A 25742-nucleotide genomic window follows, 5' to 3' on the forward strand; every position below is an offset into this window, starting at 1 on the left:
TATCTGCTCTATGTCATAATATTATGTGTAAGTTTTTAGTTTGTGAAAACTGTCATTATAGATAGCAGTGCGTGAAGTGTTTAAAGTGTGCGTAAAGTAACAATGTATTTTTCCACCTACCTCTACCGAAAGTATACTTTTCCGGACCTGATTGAAGGGAGCAAAGTTGTACTTTTCCTCCCTAGAGAGGAAAAGTAAAAGTGAGGTCATGGTATTGCATTCATGAAATATAACTTATTGACGCCCTGTACAATATCTATTTTCTATTACGTAAGTATCTATACATTTTAACGTTTATTTATAAAACACCCTGTATTTTGCAGAATGGTAAAAAACAGTAAATTTTTATTTTGATTTAACAATGTTTACATTAATAATTTGACTTATATTTGACAGTTGATAGTTATATTGTACCTACTTGTGAGTTTTAGTTTTAATAAATTTTGTTGGTAAGTTACATAAATAAATTAAGTAAAAATGAAAAAATGACTTGTTATTTGAGGAAGGTGGAAAAACCATATGTATAACGTGGGAGTAAAGTGCCTTTTCCTCCTTTGAATGATTACTGCCCTCCGCTAAGCGTCGGGTAGTAAACTTCATTCTCGGGAGGAAAATTAGCACTTTCCTCCCTTGTTATACAAATAGGTATTAAATGGGATTTACTTTTTCGCAAAATACATTGTTACTTCACGCACACTTTAAACCCTTCACGCACTGCTATCTATAATGACAGTTTTCACCAACTAAAGACTTATACATAATATGACATAGAGTAGATAAAATAATTTTATCTAATCTATGTCATAATATTACGTGTAAGTTTTTAGTTTGTGAAAACTGTCATTATAGATACCAGTGCGTAAAGTGTTTAAAGTGTGCGTGAAGTAACAATGTATTTTAAATGGGACTTACTTTTTCGCACTGTTTTTAACACACTTTCATATAATCAAATATCGTTAACCTTCGCGTTGTCATGGTGATGCCATAATGAGCAATAAATTACGACAAAAGTTTTGACAGTTTTGTGGTTTGAAAGAAGTTAGAATTTTTAAATGTCAAAGTTCTAAAAATTGTAGAATAGAAATGAATTCCAGTGACGAAGATTTACAGTTTTTTTATTTGTTTATGGTAGAGTATATCAAATATTGTATGAAACTTTGCGTGAAGTATTTTTTGCGAACTTACGCGATGTATAGCACTCGCTCCGCTGTCGCTCGTGCTCTAAATATCGCGTGCGTTCGCAAAAAGCATACTTCACGAACTGTTTCATAAATAACTATTTATACACATAGGCGCAAAATGTTGCCAAGTCAGTGACGTTTGATTTCTTGTTATAAAAAAATCGATTTTTAGTAGTTCCAATGCGACACAAAATCTAGGCACGGGATAAAAAGTTTATTTGAAGAAAGTGTATTTTTTTGTCTTTCTTAATGGCGGTACAGGCTACTTTTTTCAATATTTTATTTAGTTATAGAGTAATTTCCACATACTAACATAGTTCTGAAATTGGGCTCTGTACCGCCATTCTTTATTATACCTATTACGAATATGTGTGCCAAATATCTCGACAAAATATTCAAAATTAGAGCCGCAATCTTGGAACGCGTTTTTTGCTACCTGTTCACAAATACTACTCTTCACAAATCGATTATTACTTATTCAAAACAATTAAAGGAGAATTTACGTCTGTTTTTAAAAATAACCCTAGACTTTTCCAATGTGTGTACAGGGCCACGTTTAGGTCAATTGCCGCCCTAGGCAATTCTCTAGTAGCCGCCCTTCAAAAATGTACCAGAAATTTACAAAAAATGCTTTCAGTTTTCATCATTACATCATGTATAATGTATTGCATATTATATAATGCTTGCCCCCCCCCAATCAAAATTTCAAATGACGCCCCTGTGCCGCCCTCTCACAATTTGCCGCCCTAGGCAGCTGCCTATATTGCCTAATGGATAAAGCAGCCCTGTGTGTGTATTATGTATATTCGACAACAATATTGAGCAAGAACGAGAATCCAAAGTCTAAGGATATCTTACATCTCAACAAAATATGTCATGAAGTTCATTTTCAGCCAGTTCACACTGGTTGTCGAATCGAATGGCAATCGGTTGTCGAACAGATTCTTCTTCTGCTCTTCTTATTATCATACTGACATCAGGTATGCTGCACCAATTTCTTATGTCTCCGAACCTTAAATATTAAGGAGTTTATATTTGTTATTTCGAATATTATGTCCCAAGTATGAAACTTTCATTACTTAAAGAGATCTAACATTTCTCTTTGGACGTTAGGTTTTAGGACATTCCACCAATGTAACTTTATGGGTCTCTGAGCCTTGAATGCTAAAGAGATTAAGGAGATTATATTTGTTATTTCAAAGATTATGTCCCAAGTATGTAACTTTTCATTACTTAAAGAGATCTAACCTATCTCTTTGGACGTTAGGTTTTAGGACATTCCACCAATGGAACTCTAAGCAGAATTCTGAGACACAATATTTCGAAAGCCTCCACACGTTTCATAGATCTCACTAGTGACCAGGTCTTACTTCCATCATCAGGATGGATATGTAGCCTCTATAGATTTGAATTCTAAGATTTTACGGAATTTTAGAGCGAAGTAGGTACTGATTTTTAACGGATAGTGCAGTCAATGAGGGTATTTGACACCGAATTTTATCCTAATCCATTAATGTACTTGATATTATCACAGTAAGTAGGAAAGAGTTAAAAAAAGTCTACCCTATGCCGATTTATGCTTTTATCTTGGGGGCGGTTCCCACCTCTTCTCTGAGGTAGAAATGTTTTTGGTCAAAATATCTACGGAAGACGTTAGAGAATCTAATTATAAGCAAAACATGTTTTATAATTTTTTTTGAAAACTTACTAATTTTCGAGTTATTTGTAATGGAAAATTTGCCATTTTCATTGAAAATTTAACACTTTTCGTAGGGTTTTTGTGAATAACTTAATCACTATGCATCTAACGAAAAAAAATGTAAGAAGCATTATTGTATTTTAAAAAAAGCAAAGAGATTTGTGTTTTCGAAATCTTCTAGTTGCAACACAGCGCGAGATATGGTACTTAGGTGAAAGGAGACTTTTTGTTGTAAATGCTCGAATCGGTACATTCATCAATTAAAACAAAGATTTAAATGTTTATTTTTGAAATGCTTGGGTGGTTGAGTTTCCATAAGAAAAACGGAACAATAATTGCAGGAATGTATAGGTGATAACCGAAAAATATAATTGTGGTATTTTAGACATTGTTTCAATATTAATTAGAACGAACCTGCAGTATATTTTCCTTGCAGGAAATATTATAGATCAAAATAAGTTTTACATAAAAAACACCGATGTTATTCTTACCCATAAGCCACAAAGTTGAACAATTTGATCAATAATATCATTTAAGTCCTTGAAGTTGGAATCCTTCATTATGTAAAATAAATGCACCCTTGAGACCATATGAATCAAAAGATACAAATGTTGCAGGACAAACCTATGTCCAAATACTTTATTATAAGAAATTAAGTCGCAAATCGTGTTATTGTAGCTTTGTTTAATGGAACTTATGTAGTTTATAACTCCTTGGTTGTCTTCTATGTCCAAGGAAACTTTTTGAAGATTGTTGGCCTGTTGTTTAAATCGGTTTTTTAAAAGTATGGCAATATGTCCAGAGAATAGACTGGTGTGAGTGGCAACGTATTTTAAAAGGATCAAAATATAGTTCTTGGGATAGTACGGGTCTTTAAAAAAGCGTACTATAATCCAAACAAAAATCCACACAATTGTTCCGACAATTTCCCAGGGCATTCGAATTATCTTATCATTTTTTACACTATTCAGCAACTTGTACCAACTAGATTTCTCTATAAATGTAGATTTTAGGATCACCATGAAGACTTCTGCATAACAAAGTACCTGTAGGAAGATCTTGTATACCAGATCTGTTTCATACAGAACAGTATTGAATGTTACTGAAAATGTTATTAAGAATAATACCAAAACAAGAAATACACTATATATTTTATTTAATCTTGTATTAGACCATGGTATAACAGCTGTAACAATAGATATTGTATGCAGTAAATTCAGTACGTATATTATAATAATTGGTTTGTTTTTTTGGGTCGATCGAAACATGTTTACTCGTTCACAAATTATTATGATGCCGACTTTCCACCATTCTTTTATAATATGGTTGAGCTTAAAAAACCATAAAACAAAAATATCCATTTCGATAATGAACACATTATTCAAATTATGTAATTAGGAAATAAAAATACAAGGCGAAGAATTGTATGCTCGTATAATAAGAAAATATCAAACAATGGATCAGTTTTCTTTATGGGAATATTTAGTTAAAATTTCTTGATAATAACTACGCTGCCGTGCTAGGCCCAAAGGCGGTAACTAACATTTGAGAAAATGGTGGCAAAATCGATTTCAAAATTGAATGCAAAGATTTTGGCCCGTTAGGGATTTATGGACTAGCTAATAGTTTTTATGCATGGATATATGCCCCAGTTTATTAAGGGAACCGTTAATTATATTTTAAAACAAAGTTTTATATAAAAAGAGGTAGATACCGCTAAAACGTTTTATCAAAACTTACTATAAAACTAAGCCTATTAGCGGTATGTGGTTTATAGTTGTGATTGATATGAAATAGAAAGGTTTTCTGTGTATTCCAGTTTATTAAATTTAAAAAATTAAAGTACTATTAAATGTTATTATTTTGTTGAGCCACAATATGACAACAACAAATTGACAATATTTAGTTGTCGTTATATCTGTTTTCTTTCAAGAGTCAATAAATACATAGGTATTGGTTCATTAATATTAATGTTATATTTGCGATTCAATATAGACAATTTAATAGACAATCGAACACCATACCTTGTGTCCGGTACATACACAAAACCTATTTAGTATTACAATGGTATAACCTCATAATTATCATTTTTTTATAAAATCTTTTATAGTGCGTCTAATAATTTGGGCAGAACTGTACTTATACAACGAAAAACCAGAATCCGTTCAGATTGTTATAGCTGTTTAAACATCTGCGTTTTAAAGAATTCTTCAACTGTAAATGTGATTATAAACCATACTTTTGACTTTCTCTTCTCAGCTATTTTTATTTTGTTTCTTGCAAACAAATTTTTGGATCATTATCCAGGTACCTGACACATTCTTAGAAAATTTATAAAGGAATAAAACCAGCATTTTTGTATAAAACTTATGTAAAGGATTCTCAAAAGATGAGGTAAATATATCCCAAATCTACAATCCCGTATCTATAATAGCATTGTATAACTAGACTACTATTAGACATTGTCTAGTTAAACAATCATAATAGCTTGTATTGAAACAAAAAAAAATGCAATCAATGGGTTGCATTTATTTAGTTGTTGCAACCTAACAAAGGGTTTAAACATACATATAAATCATCCACTTGGCGCAGATTCACATTGTTTAAGACAACATAAATGGTTAATTCTTGAAATAGTATAAACAAAAATGAAAATTTATTTCAACAGATATAATAATCTCGAAAAGTTCTTACCATCCTCGCTAATTATTTCTTTTACTAACACAACTCTTTTAACTAACACAATAATTTAACCTTGTAAAGTTAGGCCGAATTTATTTTGTAATACTAAGGCGATTTGGCGGTTTCTAAATGTAGGCGTAGAATTCTTGAAAGTAGATTAGCGGTAAGTGCAATATGCTAAGGTATATGGACGGCAACTGTAGCAGATACCGTCAAAACGCCATAGTATTAAACATTTGCCGCCAAATTGCTTAGTATTTTAACTGAAAAGTGTAGATACCGCTAACAAAATTGCAATTTTATTTAAAATATAATGCTTCTACAACTCCAAAGACTTTATAAATATATACTAAATACCCTATTCTACCTAAAAATACAAAAATCTTATTTTCGATAAAAAATCAGATCCCGCCTTTGGGCTTAGCACGGCAGTAACGAAGATCATTGGATTGGAAGAGGGGTTCCAGTTGCTTGGCCAGCACGGTCACCAGATATTAATCCTTGCGATGATTATGTTTGGGGATACATTTATTTATTTATTAAAACTTACAAACACCACCTAGGTGGTAATAGGGAACTTGCATAACATTTTAAATTCGAAAAAATGTTATAAATCACAACAGAACATAATTTAAAACATGTATCAAAGATTAAAAAGTTTTGTTTGGCTTTCGTTTGGCCCCTAAAGATGATTAAAAATTCAAATTAAAACAGGTACCCAAAACGCGTCGTGACGTCATTCGTTTAAATTATGTTTACATTCTCCCAAAAAAGTAAACAGAATTTAAAATTAGGCATTATAAACGTCAGCAGAAAATACAGTTATGTAACTTCACAAGTGTTTTTGATCGTTTGAACTATTTTAAATTGACTAAAGGTTCTCTAAACCAAGGCCAGAAAACAAAAAAATATATAGATTTTAAATTTGTACTTCTGTTATTATGAGGTTTTAAGGCGTGAAATTTTGGAAATCTTATTTTTAAAGGAAACTAAGTATTATTATGCAATAAAAAATGTGCAATTTCCCTATTAGGTTTGGCATTCGCTTTGACACTGACACTATTAAATGACATTTAAAATAGTTCAAACGATCAAAAACACTTGTGAGGTTACATAACTGTATTTTCTACTGACGTTTATAATGTCTAATTTTAAATTTTGTTTACTTTTTTGGAAGAATGTAAACATAATTTAAACGAATGACGTCACGACGCGTTTTGGGCCACCTGTTTTAATTTGAATTTTTAATCATCTTTAGGGGCCAAACGAAAGCCAAACAAAACTTTTTAATATTTGATACATGTTTTAAATTATGTTCTGTTGTGATTTATAACAGTTTTTTCGAATTTAAAATTTTATGCAAGTTCCCTATTACATGTAAGAGTTCCCATTACTTGGTATAACAATATACACACAAATAATACAAAAAAAATACAATATACACACAAGTACAAAATAAAAACACAGAAAATAAACACATTAAAAAAAAGACACAAGTTAATAAAATTTTAAAATTTTAAAATTGAGCCCATTACTTATCTATTGATAACATTTTTTAATATCCCTTACACTACAGTTAAAGAGGTCTATATCACAGACCTTTATTAACGCATTACACTGATATTGCATATAGTTTATTATTGCACAAGAATTATATGGACTACAAGAAAATAGGTCATTACTGTTTACACTTAGGTTGACCTTTGGCACATGAAACCTAATAAAGTTAAACAAACCACATGTCTTATATTTAACATTGTTAATAATATTATGAATAAACACAACACAATGCATATTTCTTCTTTGCTCTAATGACTGCAAGCCAAATATTTGAAGCAACTCTTTTGATGGCGTAAGGCGAGTATACAAATTGTATTTCTTAAACCTTAGAAATTTTTTTGTACCTTTTCTATATGATTAATATGAACTTTGGCTTCAGGAGCCCATACCACTGATGCATATTCCAAGTTTGGTCTGACTTACGTTATATAGTCTTGTGGTTGTGTTTATACTAAAGTGTTTGGAATTTCTTATTACAAATCCCAATATTTTGTAGGCCTTATTAACAATATTTATATAGTGTTCATTAAATTTCATGTTAGCCTGTAGGTATATTCCCAGATCTTTACATTTGATTTTCCTAGATACTACACAGTTGTCAATTCTATAATTATTTTGAATGTAGTCGATTTTGCGAGTAAAAGATATGACTCCACATTTCTTAATATTCAAGATCATATTGTTGTCCCTAAACCATTCTACAACAGAGGTCAGGTCCTCCTGTAGTAACTGACAATCATTTGGAGTCTGTATAGTCTTAAAAAGCTTAAAATCATCAACATAGATCAAACTAGAAGAAAATTTAAGAGATTGTGGTAATGAGTTGACCAAAATTAATAAAAACAAAGGCCCTAAGTTGCTCCCTTGGGGGACACCAGATGTAGCCTGAAATTTATCTGAAAAACACCTACCAATTTTGACTCGTTGAAACCTTGATTCCACATACGATTTTATAAATGTACAAGCATCATGCGAAAAACCAAACTCATTCAATCTCGATAAAAGGATGCCATGGTCAACCATATCAAATGCCTTTGAGCAGTCAGTCGTTATTAAATCTAATTGGAGTTTATTATTTATTGCCTCACCAGCAAAATTAGAAAGAATGCACAGATTATTTTGTGGATAACCCAGGCAAGAAACCATGTTGTTCTGGAGCAAATTCATTTTCAAAATTTTTCAGTATATTCATATTGAGAATAGATTCAAATATTTTAGCCAGGGAATTAAGGATACTTATAGGACGATAGTCTTTTATATTGTTTCTATTACCTGATTTAAAAACTGGAGTAATGGTAGCCTCTTTGAGTTTCTCTGGAAATGTGTTAGTTTTAAGAGATAGATTAAATAGATGTGATAATGGTTTTTGAAATATATCAGAACTTCCTTTAAAGATATAGGCTATATACATAAAAGAATTTGTTTATTCCGTTCCTATACACAATCGTGAACAACTCAGGCTAAGGATACAAGATGCTTGCAACGAATTTAGAAATACCTTTCGATTTTTTTTCGGCGTTCTAAAAGGCAAAAGGGCAAATTCATGCATAGAGACTAAATGATCATCAAATCTAGCATCTTTTGTAACTATCTACCTTACCTGATTTTTTTTTTGATTTTGGTCTTATGGTTTTTGCATTTGGTTTTTGTTGCTTTTTCCGCCTATTTTCCGTACCTGGAAACTTTCCGTTCCTTCATAGCAAATAGGTTTCCTTTGGATGCTGCGATTTTCTCTATCCATCATTCTCATCATAAATGGTCTATGGTTAGACGTTTCCTCATATCGTACGTGAATATATGGGTCACGCTCCGTTGAACTTCGTCTCTACCACGGTGTGGTGATCGCTGATGTGATTATCAGCCAACCAAAGTCTTCAGTGGATACTTTATCCAGGATTTTCTATCGCTGCTGGTCAAAGAGCGGTAAATATATATTTCAAATATTCCTCTATGTTATTTTTGGGTTTATTTACCTTTGGATGAACAGTACAAACACAAAAATTAATAGGTTATTCTATTTTTGAGACATAAAATTTTACTAGAATATTTTTTTATTTTCAATTATTTAGTAACTATATGTATCACATTGTAACATTTTATATTTATTTTTTGTAAATTGTATTAGATTTATGAAAATTGTAATGAATAATTTAGTAAAATTCGTCTTTCTTATTACATATCTCTTTCCAGTTACACTTCACCAGGGTAGTTGGTTTAGGATGAAACAACATAAATTTTATATTAGTAAAGTTTAGTTAATCTACAAATTTGTTAATTTGTTGAAGAGTAAAACAGGCGCCCTCCATTTTAGTTTGTTCAGGATCTCTGTCTGGTTTTATTTATCTAATTTTTTGTTTTATTCTTCCAGCTCTCATTCTTTCACGCCCAAAATATTTTGGAAAGAAATCTGTTTTAGTTTTATTCCTTTTTATGGCTCTCGAATCCCACTTTCTTTTTAGTCTCTCGTTTCTCGAGCTTACTTAGCCGGTGCTCTATTCTATTCTTCTTCCTTTCTCTTTTCCATTTCTATACTTTCTTCACATTCTTTTAAATTGCACACTAACTTCGACTATCTTTCTTTTCCAAAGCCGAGTTTACTGTAGCAGACACTGCTGGAAGTCAGCCATTGAGAGAAGCTTTTCCTATTAGCGCTGGATACAACCACTAATCAGCTTTGGGCTGACAGTCAGCCGCTTTGGTCGTCCGAACGCTCCCAATAGAGCACTTCAGAACCGCTTCAGATCGAGTAAAATCGGCCATGATGCTCGCCAATATCCTTAACCCTCCAGCGGTGACGTGCGGTCCACAGTTCTGATTATGAAGTCTTTTACTGCGCTGAATTTCAACAAAGCGCTTCGTGCATGTAACTAAATGTAACGAATAAAATCCTTCGCTGCTCCGTGACGGCTCAGTTTTACACGAAGTTCCTTAGTGTTCCTTACGTCACCGAAATCAGCTACCTACTCAGTTTAATGAAGATCAAGGTAGATTAAGTCCATCAAATAGGTTTGTTTGCATTTAAAGACAATTTTACCGTTCCAAAACCGAAGAAAAATATTCTTCTGGTATCTTCCATGCGTGATGATGGTGAGATCGATGGAACTACACAAAAACCTATAATGATTACTGACTATAACAAAACGAAGGTAGGATAACGCAACAGGATATACGAGCCCCTTCCCATTTCAGTTGGCCCACCTTTGGAATTTGCAGTTTATGACGATTACCATAAACAAGTGATAATCAACATATTTTTATAAGTTCCCATATTAATTATTATTGCATTTTTTACTAATATTTATTGAAAACATTACCCTTAGGGTTTTTTTATTTATTTCAAACAATAATTAAAAAATCGCTGAATCGTGGCTTTTGATTTAATTACATCAACATACATTGATTTTTTCATAATTATCTTAAAATCAGAGTTAGGCTAAGGAAAATGATATCAAAACAATTGTCAATTAATGTCAAATAGATTTTGTGATATTATAAAGCATATTGCAGTTTGTCGGGATAAACTCATCGATGAGAATGAGTGAAGGTAAAGTTATGGATGAGAACATTTTTGTTCAATTATCAATAGATTTTTTAATTCTCGAAAATTAATTCAAAATTTGCGAATATGTTTTAATTGTCACAGTATAGTGTAAGAAATATAGTTAGGAGATACAAAACCTCAGGTTTTGTCATCACAAAACCTATAAATGTAGGTAAAAGTAAAATAAGCGAAGCAGATAGAAGGGGATTAAGACGCATTACAGTGAAAAACCGACGTTAAACTTATCTAGATTTAAGTAATTTTTGGAGTAAACTGGTTGGAACACACGTTTCTAGATCGACATGTCACTGAGAGGTCCACAAATTAAGATTTTCTACTTACAAAGTGATTCATAAAGTTAAAAAAATCAATACGAATTCTTTGTAAAAATTTTAATTTTATCTCAGACTAAAGAAAATCCAGTCTTAACATTGCAACACAAGAAAAATAAGTTAAAATGATCAAAAGAGCATTGAGGTTGAACAAATTCACTAAGAGATACAATACAATGGAGTGATGAATCCAGATTTGAAGTTTGTGTTGGAGTCGAGTTGGATACAGTAGGAGTCGAGTTATACCCAGGAAAAGTAATAAAGCTTTTCAGCTTAATGTTTTAACAGAAAAAAGTCAAATTTCCTACGTTTATCATGGTCTGGGGCAGCATGGGATCGAATAGTTTGGAAAAATTGCATTTTATCGATGGAATCTTAAATACCTGCAAATATTATTTGAAAGTTTTAAATAATTTCTTACCGATTGTTGAACAAAGTCGTTTCAATAAGTTTAAATTAGCGAAAGATTTTGTCTTCCAACGAGATGGCGTAGGTTGGCATACCTCAAAAAAAAGTTTAAACTGGATTGGTGACCACGGTATAATACTTCTGGAATACGTTCTAACAGTCTCGACTGGTCCCCGAGAAAAACCTTTGCGCCTCTTTTTTACGCGAAATAAAAAAAAAAGAATGTGTGTACTTTGTACGCACGTAAGAAGTTATACTTCTATTATATGATTTCAACGAAATCGTTATACTTTAAACAGTTTCTCCACTACTTTCCAAAATTTTTTATTAAAACAATACCAAAAATTAAAAAAATAAAAGAATAAAACACACACAAATACATTGAAAAATTCCACAAATGATTTCTGAAAAATAATTGTTGCCAAAAATTTTAATTAAATACGTATTTTTTGAAAAAAATTATATAATAATATTCTTACAATCATAAAATGTATAAAAAACTAAAAAAATAATAACTTGCATTGGGCTCGAACCCGCTTCCCGTCTATCCTGCCAATCGAAAGTCAAAGCGAATTCCCACTGTGCCACCTTCGCGTATACGTCATGTGGGAATATACACAAACTGAACGTTTACACCATAAACTTTTTGACATTTTGTTTATTTATATGAATTTAATCAAATTATTAGTTTGATTTTTATGGAATTAAAATACAACAAAATATAGAGTAAGAAAACGATATATTAGATGAAGATTTGTAGAAAGTTTGTCCGTAATCAGATTATGTAAATTAAAGCATTGCCTACTAATAGGTAAAAGTACATTATTTTTTTACATTTTCAAATACGTAGGGGAGCAGGGAGCTAGTTATAACAATTTTCATATAATCAAATATATATTGACAGCGATTTTCCCAATTATCATTAATTAATCACTAAACGCTAGTTTAACTCTTTCTGAATAAAATTGAACTGAAGAAAAGTTAAAAAGACTGGTATTTTTTAATCAACTAAGATTTTACCAAAAAAGTGCATTGTTACAACTTGCCCCGCGTTTGGGGCTAGTTGTAACACCTAATGGGGCAGGTTGTAACAGTAGGAATATTCGAATTTTTTGGTATATTTCGAAGAAAATGCCAACGTTGATCCTGTTGAAAGATGTTGCTCGAGTTAATATCGTGGCTTTCGGTGTTCTTAAATATAATTGTAGATTTCTACGCATACAATTTTGGACCCAATCTGGACCAACTGAATATTTTTGATACCAAGAAGAAGGAAGTTGCTTAGCACTGAGTTTCACGGCACATTGGTAAGCCAGTTTTCGCATCTTCATTGGAATTAGTCCAAAATATATTTCGGCGCACTTCAGAAATTTAGTAAGATTCAGCGCAAGTTGTAACATGTTACAACAAGCCCCAACGTTTTGTTACAACAAACCCCGTAGCACACTTTTGTATATTTATTAAAATAACTGTAAAAATACCTTCCTAATCGTAAAATTAACTGATTTTCAAAATTAGACATGCGTTGGAAAGGTAATGATTAGTACTATTAGAAGCCGCAAAAGTCGGTCTTAAATTTTCGAAGTTTTTGGGAGTTTTAGGGACGAGAACGAAAAACAGACCCTAAATAGGAAGGGCCGTAAAATCCATACCCTTGGACCAAAATGGATGGTTGACATATGGATGGGTGGGTCTTTTCCTGAACTTTAAGATGGGCGTTGGCCCAATTTTTATTCAGTCAGATTTAGAAAATCGAAAATTTCGTGTATATAGTGTCGCGTGTAGGGGGTGTAGGTGTGCGCCACTGGCGAGAACTGCCGTTCTCTGGTAATTTTAATTTTATTTTCTGTAAAGTTATCAGTCATCCAAAACACTTTTCCGTAGATGGGCACATTAGGTTTTAATGCTATAGTTATATTTTACACATTTCTGAAATTTTATTCGAAATAATTCTTATTTTGGTTTTAATATTTTTCAACAATAAGCTCTTTTCTATTATTTTTTTTTGTTTTGATTCTGGCCTTGGTTCATAACCTTTAGCCACGTAACTACATATAAAATTATTATTCGTTCATAAGTATAAAATTGCCCAGTGTACACTTAAAAATAAAGAATAACAAAAAATAAAGCTTACAAATAACAATGCCTACTTACTATGCCTACTTACTATGTTAATAAATACAACTATATTAATTTTTGTTTTTTTTTGTTTTTTTTTTCTATTATTTATTCTAGAATAATAGTTATTTATGATATAAGTATTAAAAGTACACGTTTTTTTAGGCACGCATGTGAAAATTTGCAGAATGACCGATAGCGAGTTCTGCAATTCACATGAGTGCCTTAAAAATGTACTTTTTAACACGCATATCATACAATATTTTTTCTACAAACGTAATTAAAGGACAATATCTACAAAAACTTTTACTTTAACTTGACTGACATTCCATTTTTATATTTTTTTGACATTACATCAAAATTGCCTATACGGTCAATACGAACTGCGGTGCCTTAAGATTTTTAAAGCATATAAAGTAGCATTTTTAACGCTCGTATGGAGTGCTAAAAATTGAATTTTTAACACGGTTGCAGAAAAACATTGTTAAGCAAAAAAATTTCTTTATGTTACCTTTAATACAATGACGAGCAAAATGTATCTACACATTTAAATGAACCCAACGGTTACATATATATGTACATGTTTTTTATATTTCTTAGAAAAAAAAACATGGCAAACATTACTTCGGTGACATTCTTCTTCTTCTTGTGCCACTCCTATCAAAGATTGGAAATCATCAAGGCTACCCTGACTTTGTTTACAGATGACATTACTCGATGACATTATTGGAAGTTATTCAGATCAGAAATTCAAAAAATAACGCTCCGACTAATTTGGCATAAGCTCGAGTCTGACGAAGATATGAAAGCTACCAGTGGCGAAGCGTGACTTTTTCTAAAGTGTTACCAAAACTAGATGTAAAAGAATCTTATTGAAAAATAGTTATTTATGAATCAGTTCGTGAAGTATGTTTTTTTGCGAACGCACGCGATATTTAGCGCACGAGCGACAACGGAGCGAGTGGTATACATCGCGTAAGTTCGCAAAAAGTACTTCACGCACAGTTTCATACAATATTTTATCTACGATAAACAAATAAAAAAACTGTAACTCTTCGTCACTGGAATTCATTTCTAATCTACAATTTTTGGAACTTTGACATTTAAAAATCCTAACTACTTTCAAACCACAAAACTATCAAAAATTTTGTTGTAAGTTATGGTGACCAGATCATAAACTTGAAAAAACGGGACATATCCAAGGAGCAGTAGCGTAGAATTTTTCTCTGGGGAGGGGGGTTGGCGTATTTTTTTGTTTTGTTTGTGAAAGACAAGTTACATTTTCCTTCTTTTTTTTATATATTTTTCATATGCCCTGGGGGAAAGGGGGTTTAACCCGCAAGTCCCCTCTCCGGGTACGCCACTGCCAAGGAAGGTTTGGGGCGATATCCAAATAGGCAGGATGAAACATGGTCTTTTAGCTAATTTGGGACCTACAAATCATTTTTAATTTACCATTGAATATGTAATTTACGTACGATCAAGACTGCGAAGCAAAGTAAAAAACTCAGCCAGAATATCATGGATTAACAATCCGTCAGAACAAAACAGTTGTTAACTGAACAGTAAAAAAGCAATTTTACAAAAAAGTCAGAGCAACCAAAAATCAGCCCAGCATTAAATCAAGCAAAACAAGAGGACTAAAAAACCAGAAAGGAGAAACCGTATTTGAAGAGAAACAGATCAGCAACATATGGGAAGAATATTACGAAAAAATGCTATTCACTATGAAGAAGGAAGCACACTGCGATGAAGAAATAAAACCGTAGAAGATAACGACGAAGTCGAAATTTTCACAGCAGAAGAAGTACAAAAACAAATATTAAAAACCTAGGAAACGGAAAAGCAGCAGGAGAAGATGAAAAAGTAGTGGAATTAAAAAAATACGGAGGAAGAGAATTACATAAAGAAATAAACCAACTAATACAACAAATTATGGACAAAACTGACTACCAGACGATTGGAACACAGGTATTATAGTACCTATAATATATGAAAAAAAAAGGAGATCGGGAGGAGTGCCAGAATTAAAGAGCAATAACTTTATTAAACACCACATATAACATTCTAGCAAACATACTAAACATGAGACTTAAATAATGCGCTGAACGAATATTAGGAGAATACCAGAATGGATTCAGACCAAGGAGGCCGATGATTAATTTCACAATTTCACACATATAGTGAAACAAATACAGAAATATTAAGACAAATTAGGCTAACAGTAAGCCTAAATAACACCAAAGCAAGGATCAGTTTCAACGAACAACTTCTAAGGAGATAAATGTAAATAAATGAGTGAAATAAGGTGACTCTGTCTCCCCGACACTATTATTTAATCTGATATTGAAAGTAATCATAAGGAGGACAAACTTGTATCCACCTTTAGCTACTTGGGAGTAACAATATGGAAAACCGGAAAAGAAAGAACAGAGGAAAGAATTCTGAAAGCCAGAAAAACATATGGAATGATTAGAAATATGCTGAGAAACAAGATAATATGAAATAATATAATACCTTAATAAGACCTGTTGATACATACGGGATGGAAACAACGACGATTAATAAAAAAGAGGAAGATAGCATTCCGAAATTTGAACGAACAATAATGAGAACAATACTGGACCACAATGTAATAAGAGAGGGAGAAATAATAATGAAAACAAATGCCGAAATTGAAGAAACAATTGAAATTGAAGAAAAAATACGAGACATTTAGGCGTCCCGAGAGACTTTTTCGGGACACCGGGACAAATCGTTAAAAAACGGGAAAATATCGTTTTTTCGGGACGTTCGGCTACCCTATTGCAAGTCATTGCTCATATTCAGTGCCGGATTAACCATTAGGCGGACTAGGCGGCCGCCTAGGGCCCGGGCACTTGATGGGGCCCACATCCCACACAAATGCATTAATTAATATTTAATTATTTAAGCAGTTATTTAAAAAAACTTAAATGTTAAAAAAATCAAATAGGGCTAACTGCGACAAAAAAAAAAGAAAATGGTTTATTTATGATTTCCAATCAAACTCAGTTTTTTGCTTTGTCTTTTGTCAAATATCAGAAAAATTCAACCGACTTCAAGAAAAATTAAGCAGTTATCTTCAAAGGCATTTTTATATTCCATGTTCTAATCATTCCCTCAATTTGGTAGCAAATTTTGATAAAAGCTGGTAATTATTTTGGTATGGTACGTTTTTTTTTTCAATTTCTACCCACCGATGGGCCTTATAGTCCATTCACTCACGGTAAAATATTGCAAAGCCTCAGGATTTTAAAGAACCTTTGGATTTGAAACAAGATCTTGGATTTACATGAAATTTGGTATAAGCATAGCTAACATGTCAAATAAAAAAGTGATATTGTGCAAATGTGTGTTTTTGCTCTACGGTTGAGTCCACCTCTTCTCGGGGGTGAAAAAATATACCCTCAAAATACGTCCGGAAATGAATAAACTGACTAATTCTAAGTAACTTTTGTTCAATAGAGTTTTTTCATTAAGTCAATACATTTCGAGTTATTTGCAAGTGAATATCTTCAGTTTTCTACAAAAAATAACACGTTTTTAGACGGTTTTTCGCAAATAACTCAAATAGTAAGTATTTTATTGAAAAAATATTTTTAGCAAAAATATAGCTTTTAAACAATTGAAAAAATGGTGTATGTGCAGTGTGACCAACTAGCCCGAAAAATCCGAAACATGGTCCGAATTACGAAGTCGTGTCCCGGCGTCCCGGACCAGGCTCCCGGGCCATCCAAATTTTCAATATTTTGGTAAAATTCTATTTTGAAATTTTGAATATTCTTCTAAGAATTCATATCAAGCTGAAATGGTAGGACGAAAAAAGTCGACAATTTCGAGAGTGTAATATTAAGATCAATGCTCAAGATGAGGCTTATAGATAAAAAAACAAATAAATGGATTAGAAACACAACCAAAATAAAAGACGCAGGAGAACATGCTGCCAAATTAAAATAGAGCTTGGCAGGACACAATGCCCGACTGAAGGATAAAAGATGGAATCATGAAATACAACAATGGAGACTGTGGTTAGGAAGAAGAAGCAAAGGAAGGCCACAAATGAGATGGGCTGATGCCATAAAGAATTTTGGAGGACACAACTGGAAACACGTGGGGCAAAATAGACAACACTGGATTGAATTGGGGGAGGCCTATGTCCAAAGTTGGATTTCTGAAGGCTGAAGAAGAAGAAGAATATTAATACCACATCCAAAACGCTGCATATCGTGGTATTTGGTATTATATTTCTACAAAAACTCAAACTGTGAACTTTTTTTTCATTTCTGTATTTTAATTATCGTCATTATCATTACAACCAATTATTGTGGCTTAACCCCATTAACAATATCATTGTCAACATAAAAATGTTTAATAAATAAAATGATAATATTATGACAGTTCTATATTAAAAAATGGCCCGATTTTCATTGAAAAGTCCCGGATTTCAGGTATTTTTTTTAGCAGTGTCCCGAATTTGACTAAATAGCAGTTGGTCACACTATATGTGTGCAGTCTGTAGACCCAGTAGAAGCAGAGTTGTAGCTCATGAAAAGTAGGTTCTAATTCGTCAAATTTCAAATCGAATATTCTAACGTGAAATAATCAAAAAATTAAGCACTTTTCATGGAAAACTCATCGTAACTTCTTTAAATGTTTTAAAAAAGCATTATTCTTGTTTAAAAAAAAATTTATCATAAAAAGTAAGCAAGATACGCTCAGAATAAAGTTGATCCCATTTTTTGTGTGTGTGTTGAGTAAAATGTCTTGTTACTTAGCAAAGTCGTCATTGTTTTTGCAAAGAGGCGCTAATTGTATCCGCACGTCTGCGGTCCCTCCGGTGAGTACCGATTTTATAAGGATAGAAACTATTTTCATTTATTAATTTTTAATAAATGAAAATTTCTCTACCCAGACTATGCAAATTTTGAACAGTCATATATTAACCAATTTTTACCTTCCAAAAAGGAAAAATCTGAAATATACAGAAAATCAAAACCTATATTTTTTACTCTTTAAGATTTTTGGTACTTGTAGTATAATTTAGTATTCTTTTGTCATTGTTTATTTTATTGATTAATTGTTTTGTCATTCAAATTAATTCTACTGTCAAGTTTTATGTGAATAAAAGCCTAATTTTGTAAAAGGCATTTTTACTACAATTTTATTCACATAAATATACCAAATATACAATGGAGAAGTACTTTAGACCTGATAAACTAGAGGCTGATCCAAACTCCCAAACTTCCGCCAAAGAATTTAAACACTGGTACGAAACATTTAAGAATTTTTTGGAAAGCAATAAATCTACAGAAAAATCGCTAGAAGATAAAGACAAGTACATGCTTTTAATCAATTTTGTCTCACATTCAGTATATGATTACATAAGCGAAGCAAAAACATACATTTCTGCTACCAAAATTTTGGAAGAATTGTATATTAAACCTACAAATGAGATTTACGCAAGACATATTCTAGCTACAAGAAAACAACAAATAAACGAATCTATAGATCAGTATGCTCAACAGTTAAAGCTTTTGGCTAAAAATTGTAATTTTAAAGCAGTTTCTTCAGAAGAAAATAAAAATGACTATATTCGTGATGCTTTTATTAATGGTCTCGTTCAATCTAATATACGTCAAAGATTACTAGAGTTTAGTTCTTTATCTTTGGACGAAGCATTATCTAAATCTAGATCTTTAGAAGATTCTCAAAAACAATCTGATACATATCATGCAGCATTAAATAATATAGCATCTTGTAGTCATCCAAATTCAGAACAAACTACTTTAGCTTCTGTTCAAACAAAACCTGGTCAGACTTGTTATTTTTGTGGACATCCAAGACATCCTCGATCTGTATGTCCAGCAAGGGCTGCGATTTGCCAAAACTGTCATAAAATTGGACATTGGTTTAAAATGTGCATGCAATCAAAGAAAAGTCAAACGAGATCAACTTATGCATCTACAATGGTAATCGCTTCTTCAATGGAAACACCTCAATCGCTTTCAAAATGTATAGCCAAAGTAACAGTTAACCAAATTGATGCCAACGCTTTAATAGACACTGGAAGCTCAGATACTTTTTTAGATCATGAATTCGCCATTGAAAATAAGCTTAAAATTTTTCCAATACAAGGGGTCCAAGTTTCTATGGCATCTATGTCATTCTCAGCTAATATTCAAGGCTATTGTTTAATAAACATTCAGGTTGATAAAGAAAAATATGATCAAACAAAAGTTTTAGTTTTATCCAATCTTTGTACAGATGTGATTTTGGGTCAAGTTATTGTGAAACAACATGAAAGCTTAGAAGTTAAATTTGGAGGACCAAGAAGACCTCTTAAGATATGCTGTCTTACTGAACCTAAAATTAAGACACCTTCGTTGTTTGCCAATTTAACAGAAAATTGTCACCCTATTGCTACTAAATCTCGCAGATATTCACAGGAAGATGAAGAATTTATTAAACAAGAAATAAAACGTCTCCTTAAAGAAGAAATTATTGAAGAAATTAAATCACCTTGGAGGGCCCAAGTGTTGGTAACTAAAAACGAAAATCATAAACGTCGGATGGTAGTTGATTACTCTCAAACAATAAATAGATTCACATTACTTGATGCTTATCCGTTGCCGAATATTGATTCACTGGTGTCTAAGATAGCAAAATATAAATTTTTTTAGCTCAATTGATTTAAAATACGCATATCATCAAATACCAATTTACGAATCTGACAAACCATTTACAGCTTTCGAGGCAAGTGGAGGCCTTTACCAATTCCGTCGTATTCCTTTTGGAGTTACCAATGGAGTATCATGTTTTCAGAGAGCCATTGATTCTATCATAAAAAAAGAAAATCTACAAGGTGTTTACGCTTATTTAGATGATGTAACAGTTGGTGGTGAGGATCAAGATAGACATGATTTAAATTTACAGAATTTTTTAAATGCTGTTAAAAAATATGGGTTAACTTTAAATCAAAATAAATGTCACTACAATCAAAAAATTATAAATATTTTGGGATATACAATAGAAAACTCTACAATGAAACCTGATCCAGACAGATTGAAGCCTCTACTAAATTTACCAGTTCCGAATGATTCTAAAAGTCTTCAGAGGGCACTTGGAATGTTTTCACATTACTCAAAATGGGTTAATAATTTTTCAGCAAAAATTAGAGGTCTTATAGATTGCAAGAAATTTCCATTAGGTCCTGACTTGGTATTTGCTTTTGAGGAGTTGAGAACTGATATAGCTAATGCACTTCTATGGACAATTGATGAAAAAGAAATTCTCATTGTTGAAACTGATGCTTCTGAATTTGCTATTGCTGCCACTCTGAGTCAATCTGGAAGACCCGTTGCTTTTTTCTCACGTACCCTTACAGATTCTGAACGAAAACATTCTGCAATTGAAAAAGAAGCATATGCTTGCGTTGAAGCATTGAAAAAATGGAGACACTATCTTTTAGGAAGACAATTCAAACTAATCACAGATCAGAAATCAGTTTCGTTCATGTTTAATACAAACCATAAAAGTAAAATCAAAAATGAAAAAATTTTGCGTTGGCGTTTGGAGCTTTCTTGTTTTAAATATGATATTATCTATCGTCCAGGAAAGGCTAATGATGCAGCTGATACACTATCAAGAATATGCAATAATATAAATAATACAAGCAAGTTATATCAATTACATTCAGATTTATCACATCCTGGGATTACTCGTATGTACCATTTTGTAAAAATTCGAAATTTACCTTATTCTTTAGATGAAATTAAACACGTAATTACCTCTTGTCCAATCTGTGCAGAAATTAAACCCAGATTTTATAAGAAAGAAGATGATACACATTTAATTAAATCAACAGCTCCGTTCGAAAGATTGAATATTGACTTTAAAGGTCCAATACCCGGTTCTTCTAGAAATTCTTATATGCTTACAATCATTGATGAATTTTCAAGATTTCCATGGGCTTTTCCATGCTCAGATACATCCAGTCAGACAGTAATTGTTTGAATCAAATGTTTTGTTTATATGGAATGCCGGCATATATACATTCTGACAGGGGAACTAGCTTTACTTCACAAGAATTTATTAATTATCTACACTCTAAAGGAATATCTTCAAGTAGAACAACACCATATAACCCTGGAGGAAATGGTCAAGTCGAGAGATACAATGGAATTATATGGAAAGCAGTGAATCTAGCATTGAAAACCAAAAATTTAGACATCACTAAATGGGAGACTGTTCTACCAGATGCTTTGCACTCTATAAGAAGTTTACTGTGTACAGCAACCAATTGTACACCTCATGAACGTTTGTTTACATATCAGCGAAGATCAACTAGCGCAACTTCTATTCCATCATGGCTTAAAGATTCAGACAAAGTATTACTAAGAAAATTTGTACGAAAAAGTAAGTTTGATCCTTTAGTTGAAGAGGTTGATCTTTTAGAAGCCAATTCAGATTACGCCTTAATACAGTATCCAAACGGAAAGAAAAGTACAGTTTCAACGAAGCATTTAGCTCCTAGAGGTGACCTGAAATTATTGAATCAAGATAATGATGAAGATGAAAATGAAAGTCCAAATAATACACTAGAGAATTCCACTACTGAATCAATACCAGAGGACATAGAAAATTTATCTATTCAAGAACCCAATCAAGTACCTGATGATAATCATGAACCAAGATTGGAAAATTCAGATTTTCATAATCATGAACCAAGATTGGAAAATTCAGATTTTCAATCTAGCCGTAAATCAGCTAGAACTAAAAATAAACCACGATATTTGCAAGATTTTGTTCAAAAATAGGGCCGGGTGAATGTAGTATAATTTAGTATTCTTTTGTCATTGTTTATTTTATTGATTAATTGTTTTGTCATTCAAATTAATTCTACTGTCAAGTTTTATGTGAATAAAAGCCTAATTTTGTAAAAGGCATTTTTACTACAGTACTACTGATAATTTTTAAGTTATTTTGAAAAAAAAAAAAGACTTTTTTTCAAAATTAAAAAAATAAATTATTTTACTTTAAATCCCAATGTTTTCAAATATGAGCACTGTGAACCGGTGAAAGTTACAGATCATATAAATAATATACTTATAACGTTTTTTAAGATTTTCATAAATTTTCAAGATTTTTGTGCCAAAAGAAGGAATCAACATTATTTTAAGCTTTAATTGCTTAATTTTGATACTTGAAACCTGTTAAAAAACAAAAATAAAACTTCAAAACACTTCAAAAAAGTTGTGATGATTTTTCACCGAAAAGTGCTTCATTTTTTGGTAATTTACGTTGAAATATTTGATTTGGAATTTGTCGAATTAGAATCTACTTTCATTAGCTCCAGTTCTGCTTATACTGTCAAAAAGTATTGATTTAGTGAAAAAACTCGATAGAAGAGAAGTTACTTTGAATTAATCATTTATCCATTATTTCGAATGTATGTTTTTTCACCCCCGAAGGGGTGGCAATCATACCCAGGGCAAAATCACATATCGACACAATATCTCTTTTTTTCTTTGGCATATTAGCTATGGAATATTAATGAGAAGCTTTTGCGAAATGTAAAAAAAGAATCAAATCAACATAAATATTTGTAAATTTGTTTTAAGTAAATGGTCGATATAAAGGGGCCTACTTCTTATGGCCGCCTAGGGCCCCACGATGCCTTAAACCGTCACTGCTCCTATTGTCATAAATATGACAACGCGAAAGTTAAGGATACTTGATTATATGAAAGTGTGCAAAAAACCCATTGAAAGTGTGCGAAAAAATAAATCCCATTTAAAATACATTGTTACTTCACGCACACTTTAAGCCCTTCACGCACTGCTGTCTATAATGACAGTTTTCACAAACTAAAAACTTATACATAATATGACATAAAAAGTAGATAACAATTATTTTGAACCTCCCAAATATAAGTTTTTGTAATTATGTATATGTATACATGTATTATATGCATGTAATAGGTATAAAAATAAATAATAAACAAACTAAACAGATTATTCTACAATAAAATTAACATCAAAAATAAACAAGTAGGGAACAGAACATATTTTGAAAACTAGTGTTTAGGTATATATTTTAAATCTTCTATTTTCAATAATTTCATTTTTTACTTCAAAATTATAATTTAAAAAATATACAAGGATAATGACTTTTCAAGTAGTTTATCGATTACGCAGCAAAATTCTTCCATGTTCAAATTCAAATGTACGAATAGCTACTAAACTAACGTTACCATATTGTAAAATGGTGACAATACTAATATACACAGCGTGTCCGCGCCGTCTCTGGAGCCGTCATTCCTTCAAAATTTTCAGTCGCGGCCGATAGCGAGAATCATCTTTCGTTACCAGAACTAGAAGTGGTAACGGAATATAATAACGTGCAACCCTGCAACGGATTCAAATGTATTCACATGTAATCTCACCAATATTTTCGTGCGTCTAATTGGCTATTTACTGAATTTGGTAGGTACTACGTATTAACAAATATTTCTGTTGGTAAAAAATATAAATGGAATTATTTCATAGTAGTCATAAAATATTTATTTGGAAGATTTTTAACTCTTACCAATTCTAACAGTGGTTACATGGACGCTTCGCCAGTGAAAGCTACCCACAGAAACTCATCAGCTACCCATAGAGACATCAGCAGTTGGCCCAATTTGGGCGTTGCCAAATTTGTACCTCTAAACTAAACAAAATAGGAAAACAAAATACCTATAGTTGCAAAAATTTGTAGTAAATTCACCTTCACCTGTCTCGAACATGTTACCTTTATTAGGAGTCAATGTTTTGAGGAAGGACTAAGCTAAGACTTTTGTAATTTTAATTAATTTTTTTTTGTATTTGTGTAAGAAATGTATGATTTATTTTCATTAACGACTAAATTACTTGTTCTATTATTTTTTTCAGTTTTTTGTTTAAACATTTTTTTAAACTATTATATCTAAGCCCTTTATTAAGGGGATCGGTACAAAGTTTTGGCTCCAGTGCTATTTAAATAAGATTCATTTTTTCGAATCCTGAGAACACTAATAAGTATTTTTAAAAAATTAAAACGCAGAATGAAAGATTACGTTCTTAACGAGGGCCGAAAGTCCCTGAAAACTTCTATAATGTTTATTTTAATAAGATACAGGAGTGAGAAACTAAGGAAAAATGTAGTGTGCTTTTTAATTTCAAATAGCTTATTCAAAAGAATCTTTTTATTTAATCTTAGGGACTTTCTGCACTCGATAATAATTTAGTTTTTCATTCTGCGTTTAAATTTTTTTAAAAATATTTATTAGTTTTTTCAGGATTCGAAAAAAATGGACACCATGTCCGTGGTGATATTTTCCAAATCGAACATTCGCTATTTTTGTCCTACAACGCACTAAGTTGAATAGAATATGGTGACAAGACAGTGTAGTCGGAGAGATAGAAGCGGATTTTGTGCGTGATAAGTAATATGGAAATACTATACGGGGATATGTTGAATTAGTTGTGTACATGACTTTCACCAACGGCCAGAAACCAGAGTGGGGGCCGAGGGTAGTTATAGGGGGTCAAAGTCGCGGTTTTTATTATTTTTTTTGTGACGCTCATGACCGAGATAGTGCACCAAAAATTGGGAATAAGTAGGTCATGACGTAACTAAGTAAAATATCTAGGGGCGGAACGCTACGTGGCCGACAAAGGGGTGGGCATAGGTGTGAATATAAAAAATATAAAGGGTTTTTTGCGACGTTCGTGATTGAAATAGTAAACCAAAATTTGGGAATAAGTAGACCATGACATTACTAAGTAAAATCCCCAGAGCCGGAAACCAGAGTGGGGGAGGAAGGTCAAAATCCCGTTTTTTATTATTTTTTTTGTGACGCTCATGATTGAGATAGTGCACCAAAATTTGGGAATAAGTAGGTCATGACGTAGGCAAGTAAAATCTCCAGGGATGGCACGCTGCGTGGCCGACAAAGGGGTGGGGCAGGGGTGTATACAAAAAATATAAGCGGTTTTTTGCGACGTTCGTGATTGAGACAGTGCACCAGAATTTGGGAATAAGTACACCATGACATAACTAAGTCAAATCCTCAGAGCCGGAAACCGAGGTGGGGGACGAGGGTATTTATAAGGGGTCAAATTCGCCGTTTTTATTATTTTTTTTTGTGACGCTCATGATCGAGATAGTGCACCAAAATT

The 25742-nt window shown here is 32.2% G+C and overlaps 1 protein-coding gene across 1 annotated transcript; it reads left to right on the top strand.

Moving 5' to 3' along the window:
* The first annotated feature begins 18731 nt into the window (after positions 1-18731).
* LOC126892287 (uncharacterized) lies at positions 18732-24256 on the top strand. The gene is made up of 2 exons (XM_050661788.1): positions 18732-19927; positions 24115-24256. Exons 1-2 carry the CDS (start codon positions 18732-18734, stop codon positions 24254-24256), a joined length of 1338 nt encoding a protein of 445 aa, XP_050517745.1.
* Positions 24257-25742: the final 1486 nt, after the last annotated feature.

The sequence above is a fragment of the Diabrotica virgifera genome, chromosome 1, assembly GCF_917563875.1.
Source record: "Diabrotica virgifera virgifera chromosome 1, PGI_DIABVI_V3a".
NCBI lineage: Eukaryota > Metazoa > Arthropoda > Insecta > Coleoptera > Chrysomelidae > Diabrotica > Diabrotica virgifera.